This window comes from Pygocentrus nattereri, chromosome 14 (genome assembly GCF_015220715.1).
Source record: "Pygocentrus nattereri isolate fPygNat1 chromosome 14, fPygNat1.pri, whole genome shotgun sequence".
NCBI classification, from domain to species: Eukaryota; Metazoa; Chordata; class Actinopteri; order Characiformes; family Serrasalmidae; genus Pygocentrus; species Pygocentrus nattereri.
Genome location: NC_051224.1, coordinates 3,257,501 through 3,265,000, shown reverse-complemented (window position 1 = coordinate 3,265,000; position 7,500 = coordinate 3,257,501). Strand labels below are relative to the sequence as shown.

The 7,500-nt window shown below is 42.3% G+C and overlaps 1 protein-coding gene across 2 annotated transcripts in view; it reads right to left on the bottom strand.

Moving 5' to 3' along the window:
* LOC108435870 (myosin phosphatase Rho-interacting protein-like) overlaps positions 1 to 7,500 on the bottom strand; it is a 35,214-nt gene that overhangs the window by 24,801 nt on the left and 2,913 nt on the right. For both annotated transcript variants that reach the window (XM_017711989.2, XM_017711990.2), the window contains exons 3-7: positions 7,345 to 7,410; positions 6,720 to 6,871; positions 4,751 to 4,835; positions 4,431 to 4,602; positions 346 to 679 (exon numbers count right to left, since the gene is read on the bottom strand). In XM_017711989.2, the coding sequence (XP_017567478.2) occupies positions 346 to 679; positions 4,431 to 4,602; positions 4,751 to 4,835; positions 6,720 to 6,871; positions 7,345 to 7,410 (809 nt within the window). The remainder of the gene's footprint in view (positions 1 to 345; positions 680 to 4,430; positions 4,603 to 4,750; positions 4,836 to 6,719; positions 6,872 to 7,344; positions 7,411 to 7,500) is intronic.

Sequence of the window (7,500 nt, the reverse complement as noted above, 5' to 3'; positions counted from 1 at the left end):
TTTAGCGGCACAGATCTCACACTTTACAGGCTGTTGGGAACTGGACTGGGAGGGATTCTATAAGCTAAATTTAAAGGCAGCTTGCCTGCTAATGGTGGGGTAAAGGCCTTTGATCTCACGCTCTGCATAGGCTGTGGCGCGAGTAAAACTTTTAACGACATCGAAGCCATCTGCCGCCCCTCGCTGCAAATTGTTTGCACATTGGGACTATCTTTGACCAAACACACACACATACACACGCAGAAAGAGAACAGACGCACACACTCACACACACTGAGAAAGAATGAAGCTTTCTGAGATTCCTGCTGGATTTGCAGAAGTTTTGCAATCCTGACTGATTGTTACCTGCTGTCGGTGAGGCAAGAATACTCGCGGTCACATTCTTCATGGTGCTGATCAGTTTCGTCTCTATCTGTGGCCTGTCTTAACAAAAAGCTCCCGTCGTGACTACTAGCACTGCTGTCTGTGTCCTCATCCAGCTCCCAGTCCACTGAGCTGGTGGAGCTGCTGAGAGTGGAGTTAGAGGGCGGCAGGCTGCAGTCCAAAGGGAAGGGGTCACACTCTGTGGCCCATGGCTCAGGACTGGGGCAGGACAAACGGAGCCGAGGGGGCAAACGGGAGCTCTCAACAGTGTCCACCCTGCAGATCTCATGGAAAACATCAAGTTGTCCCACGTTTCCTATGAAGAGATGGAGACAGGACAGAGGGTTTTCATATGGCCGGTAGAAAAAGTCCTCCATACACACACACACACACACACACACACACACACACACACACACACACGCACACACATATACATATATATATATATATATATATATATATATATATATATATATATCTGTAAATTTCGTGATGAACGGACTAAACAAACGACTCAAAACGACAGAAAGACGTCTGGTTCCATTGACTTACATTAAAAGTAAAGCATGTTTTATGCTTCTCCTGTAAAGTTACCATTTTGGAGATACAAGGTTTTCTTCCGACAACAGCGATATATTTACTAGGAGCGAGCGACATGGCTATATGTATTACATTACTTTCTGAGCATATCCTGGATGTCATAAAAAACATTGTATTCATAGTTTCAGAAAATATTTTATAAATGTGGCACCACTGGTTCTTTTTCCTCTCTGATCCAACGTATCAAACCTCAGAAAAATGACCTAAATGACAAAGTCAGCTGGTAAGCTGCTTACATCAAACAGTAATAATATGGTAAATATAAACAAATAAACAAACAATTTGCACCAGAAGCCCGAATATAAGTCAGTCAGCCAAATTTGGTGTCTGACGTTCAAACCTTTAGTTCGGGACTAGAGCTATGAGACTAGTGCAGCTACAAGAAATGGAAATACCTCATCAACTAGCACTGCTCAAGCTGCCTTGGTCCATTCGCATCAAGAACAGTGTCAAAAAAACACAAAACAAGCCTCTCTGAGATTAATAAACAAATCAATGTGATCATCCTTTAGCGCGATCACTAGGCTGGACTACAGAAGTGAAGGTCAGGTCCCAAATAACACCTGAAAGTCTGAGAACGCTGGTGAAAAACGCTTCTAATTTCATGTTATCAGCACAACAATTTGGTGAAAAGTAGAATCTTTTAATGTTCCACATGAATTTTAGGATTTCTTAGTGTTTGGTACTTCCTTCTGCTTTAACACCAGCCTGCGTTTGAACAAACGGACTCTATAAGTTCGTGCAGAAGCCTCTGATTGGTAAATGAGAACCACCTGAGAGCCATGTGAACATAGCTTTAATAAAAGGAATACGACGTTTTCGCCGCTTTAATTGTAATACCTTTTCTAGCTCATAATGTTCAAGATTCAAAAACTTGTTTGTTGTTCATTTCCAGGTTCAAAGGAATAATAAATATCCGATTTTCACGGTGCACACACACAGAACACTTCACAACAGCCAGAAAGCACATTTAATGTATTCCATTTCCAGTCCAAACGGCTCTTAAGTGCAAGTTATTCATTTTTCAGGGTTTTTATGTTCAGTGTTTCAAAGAAAGGTGCAATGATCATGTTCTGTTTCTCGGGCTCCAAGTAATCCCGGAAACATTCAGTGACGCTGAGGTCTGGACTCTGGGGTGGCCGGTCCATGAGCTCTGAGAACACCTAACGTCTTGGTTTGATTTGCAAAATGTCTGATTCCTTTTCTCAGCAACGGCTTCTCCTCAGCTCCACATCCTTTCTTCTCACAGTAGAAGGACAGACAGAAGCACCTGCTTCAGATCTGAAGCAAGAGTGGAGTTTGATGATGGTCACATTGATGTCAACCAGGTCTCGCACCCTTCTGAGGAGTCTTCTAGTCATTTCTTTTAGCCAGTCTTTTAATTCCGATTCTGGAAACTTCTGCCCCATCCCCCCCCCCCCCCCCATCGTTCCCCTTTGACTTTCCTCTTCCATAAGCAGGTGTATTATTTGACATCTACTCATCTCAGAAATACCTCCCGAAAGAAAGAATAACTTGCACTCATTGGCTCTTTTTGACTGTCAATTAAATAACTGAAGGGTGGTCTCTGACTTTTGCACAGCACTGAACATGTATAGCCTGTTGGAGCGTCCAATGCACTGTACTCTATAATCATTGAGGTCCCTCAAATGCTGTTGCTTGGTTTCTCTAATGAGAAGCCCCGCAGGACGAGTCTTCACAGGAAGACTTGCTTTTAGTCTAAATCACGCCATCTGCCTTTCAATGAGACTAGCTCAAAGTTGAAAATCGGCCACGAATCTGGTGAGGAAAGCAAAATAAAACAACGCAACAGTAATGCAAGGTAACCTGCATGTCTACCCTCTTTCCTGATTTGTTGTCTGTTGGTCGTATGAACAAAAAGAAAGAAGACAGAAACAAGAAAAGTAATCTTCTAAAGTCTTTTAAAACAGATGCCTCTTTTTAGGAAAGACAACATGTAGAACCATTTGCACACTTAAATTTCCTCCGGGATCAATAAACTGACTCACTCACTGACTCACTCACTGACTCACTCACTGACTCACTCACTGACTCACTCACTCACTGACTCACTCACTGACTCACTCACTGACTCACTCACTGACTCACTCACTGACTCACTCACTCACTGACTCACTCACTGACTCACTCACTGACTCACTCACTGACTCACTCACTGACTCACTCACTCACTGACTCACTCACTGACTCACTCACTGACTCACTCACTGACTCACTCACTCACTGACTCACTCACTGACTCACTCACTGACTCACTCACTCACTGACTCACTCACTGACTCACTCACTCACTGACTCACTCACTGACTCACTCACTGACTCACTCACTCACTGACTCACTCACTGACTCACTCACTGACTCACTCACTGACTCACTCACTGACTCACTCACTGACTCACTATCTAGCTGTCTTTCTCTCTATTTGTCTATCTGTGTGTCTGTGTGTCTGTCTGTCTGTGTCTGTCTGTCTGTGTCTGTCTGTGTCTGTCCGTCAGTCTGTGTGTCTGTCCGTCAGTCTGTGTCCGTCCGTCAGTCTGTGTCCGTCCGTCTTTGTGTCCGTCAGTCTGTGTCTGTCCGTCTTTCTGTGTGTCTGTGTCTGTCTGTCTGTGTGTCTGTCCGTCTGTCTATGTGTCTGTCCGTCTGTCTGTGTGTCCATCTGTCTGTCTGTCCGTCTGTCTGTGTGTCTGTCCGTCCGTCTGTCTGTGTGTCTGTCCGTCCGTCTGTCTGTGTGTCTGTCCGTCTGTCTGTGTACCTATCCATCTTAAATAAAACGCTTAAATGAAATGGCTCTTCGGATTGATGGAGAAGGTGCTGTATGTGGTTTCATATATAAACCTTATTGAAAAGGGATCTTCTATTGTTTATTGTTACAAGACACTGTAATAACAGACGAGCCCTTTTCAATAAGGTTTATATATGAAACCATATACAACACATTCTCCATCAATCTGAAGAGCCATTTCACCATGCAAAGAACCCTTAGGCATGCAAGAGGTTCTTTAAGTGTTCATAGCTCTATACAGAACCATTGCCTTTACTAAAGAACCCTTTTTTTAAACGAATGCACAAATGGTCACAGCCTTGCAGGGACGAAGCCAATGCTGCGGTTTCATTTAAATCCTTTAACAAGACAATGAACTAAAATGTGGTCACAATATGTAACAGTGTGTCATGCAGTGTCAGAAACCCCATAGGTAGGTCTATGGTCGTATTGTTTGCATTTTGTATAGTGTTTATTGCCTGGGTATAAGCTTCCTCTACTTTTTAGCTTCATTAGTCTTATAGATTCAGTGCAAAATTAGGTCAATAGGCTTTTATTGTCTTTCCATATATGTACAAGTACACAGTGGAGTGAAATGACGTTCCTCCAGGTACAAAGACAAACAAATAAAACACTAGAATTTTTTTTCTCACCAGCCCCTCCTGTTTTTTTGACACTTACCTGGGCCCAGGTATTCAGTAGCAAGAGCATTTGTCCCATCTTGGTCTCTCCCATTTGCCCAGATCTTCGTACTCGGCCCATCATCTTGCTCTGGACAGCAGGGTTCACTGCCTTCTACGGCTCCAGTTTCCGAGGCTCCTATACTACACACTGCTGTCTCACACGCCTGCTCCTGAGAAGCAGATAAAACATGTTTAGAGTTCTCACGTCTGTCTAAAGGGACCCCACAAAACAATAAAGCGAACATATGAACACAAAGTATGCCGAAGGTTTTAGGGTCTTGCCGGAGCTGATCGCTTTAATTAGACTGGGAGGGTCACCTGGGACTGAAGGGAAGACGCCGTCCTCTTCTTTCTCTGGTTCTGTCGATTGGTCTGAAGAAAAACTGTGAGCTGCTCGTTCCAACTGGACACATGAAGAGACACAATTGTAATCAAAAACACTCCCAAAATAAATCAAGAATTTCAATTCCAACCACAGAAACACAGCCATCACAATTACCTGAGCCAATTTGATCGTTTGATTCAGAAACATACTGATGATAATGATGTTGATATTTGATATGATGATATTTTACATTTTCCTACTGATCTTTGAGTAAAAACTGGAGCCTGATGCTTTTTTGAACATAATGCTTTAACATATTTAAATCAAATCCCGTTTGTCACATCACATTGAGACAGGTGGAAAGTGAGTGAAAATATTTGGTGCGTAGCCTCCTTATAGAATTTAAATACTATATATATATATATATATATATATATATATATATATATATATATATATATATATATATATCTATATATATATATATATATATCTATATATATATATATATATATATATATATATATATATATATATATATATATATATATATATATAGCTGTTGTCAGAAGAAAACCTTGTATCTCCATTTTCGACATTTTTCAGTTTTTGATATAATTTGAAAATTCTTTTTGGCCTAAAATTAATCAGAAAGACATCTGGTTCCATTGACTTGCATTAAAAGTAAAGCAGGTTTTTTGCTTCTCCTGTAACGTTACTATTTTGGAGGTTTTCTTCTGACAACAGCAATATATACATACACACAAATTTTATATATATATATATATATATCCATCCATCCATCCATCCATCCATTTTCCAAGCCGCTTCTCCGTCAGGGTCGCGGGGGGGAGCTGGAGCCTATCCCAGCAGTCTTCGGGCGGAAGGCAGGATACACCCTGGACAGGTCGCCAGTCCATCGCAGGGCAGACACACAGACACAGACAGTCACTCACAGACTCACACCTAGGGACAATTTAGCACACCCAATTGGCCTGACTGCATGTCTTTGGACTGTGGGAGGAAACCGGAGAACCCGGAGGAAACCCACGCAGACACGGGGAGAACATGCAAACTCCACGCAGAGAGGACCCCGGTCACCCGGCCGGGGAATCGAACCCAGGCCCTCCTTGCTGTGAGGCGACAGCGCTACCCACCACGCCACCGTGCCGCCCATATATATATATATATATATATATATATATATATATATATATATATATATATATATACACACACATATACATATATATATATATATATATATATATATATATATATATATATATATATATATATATATATATATATCACACACACACTCCACATGAACAGCCGATGTTGGTTGTTGCAGATTAACTGCATCCATCTGAAGTTTGAAGCATGTGACAGACATTAATGTATATTTTACCTTGTAGTAGCTTTACAGTGACTCCTTCAGTAAAGAGCCCTGCTATAAAGTTACGGCAGCTGTTTTCCTAGTGAGGTATCGGGGGCTCCCAGAAGGCCTAGAGTGATGCTTTTTCACACAACATTGGTTCCACCCATTTAAAAATCAGCTCCTAATTCTGTTAGTGGTGAATCCGACACATTAGGCCTTCAGTTCAGCTCCTGAAGTCCTACCCAATGGGAGCACTCACTTGGCTGTACCTACCTCGATCCTGATTTAATCATTTCCTGTTAGGCATTTTCCCTTTGTTTTCAACCAATCCTTAAAAGTGAAATAATTACACTACTTTTGAGAGAGTATAACAACATTATTACAGAAATCTTTATGCCTTCTCTAAAGGCCCTGAGTGTTACCCACTGCACAGCCGACTCAGCAATTGGTGCACAGTAAAGTAGATCAAGTCACTTCTGGACATACAGCGCATATTTCATAGTGCATTTCCATTTGTACTCGGAACTGACTTATGGCACTACAAACGCCTCTGTCTTTAACTAATGAGACCTGAGACAGACCCGTTAATGATTTCTTTACTGTCTCCTCGGATGTAGAACTCCTGCTCCGGGGTGATGATGCAAAGAGCATTCTTCTGCCCCGTCCTGGCCTCAGCGTCAATCACCTCAGTGCACAGATTCAGGTCCGCGGTGCCTTGTGGGATAGTACTGGGCTAAACAAACAACAGACAGCAGACGGTTTTCAGTCAGAGGAGGTCTAGACAGCTACATGATGCAATAGCCACATTCACATCAACTGCGAAGGTTGTTTACTTCATACAAAAAGGATGAAATCATTCCCAAAATCATTCCATGACTTTATCCGTCCAAGAAAGTATCCCAGCCCAAAGTGTAAGATATTCCGCCACCTGTGTTTGATGACTGTTTACACAAACCGGTGTGAAGTTTGTTGTGGAGACTAAAAGCATGGCGTACATTTCATCCCATGAGGTGAGTCCTGCTCCACATTGTTGGAGAGGTCTGCCGCTGCGTCTAACCAGCGGCAGCACATCTGGCTACAACATGCCCAGAACCCTCATAAATCCATGAAGCAACCGAGCCACCCAGACCTATTCCTGTTCTTCGGGATTGTTTGTTTGTGAGAGTGTGAGTGAGTGCATGATGACCTTCTAGTCTCCCCTCTTACCGACTCATCCAAAGCAAACTGAAGACTGCCATGTTCATAGAGGATGAAAAAGCGGCGCTGCCATTTCTGAAAACAAACAAACAAACAAACACCTCATGTTTCCCAGGCTTCAGCAAGACATTTTCAAAGCAACAAATTCCTTTCCCTTGACACTGT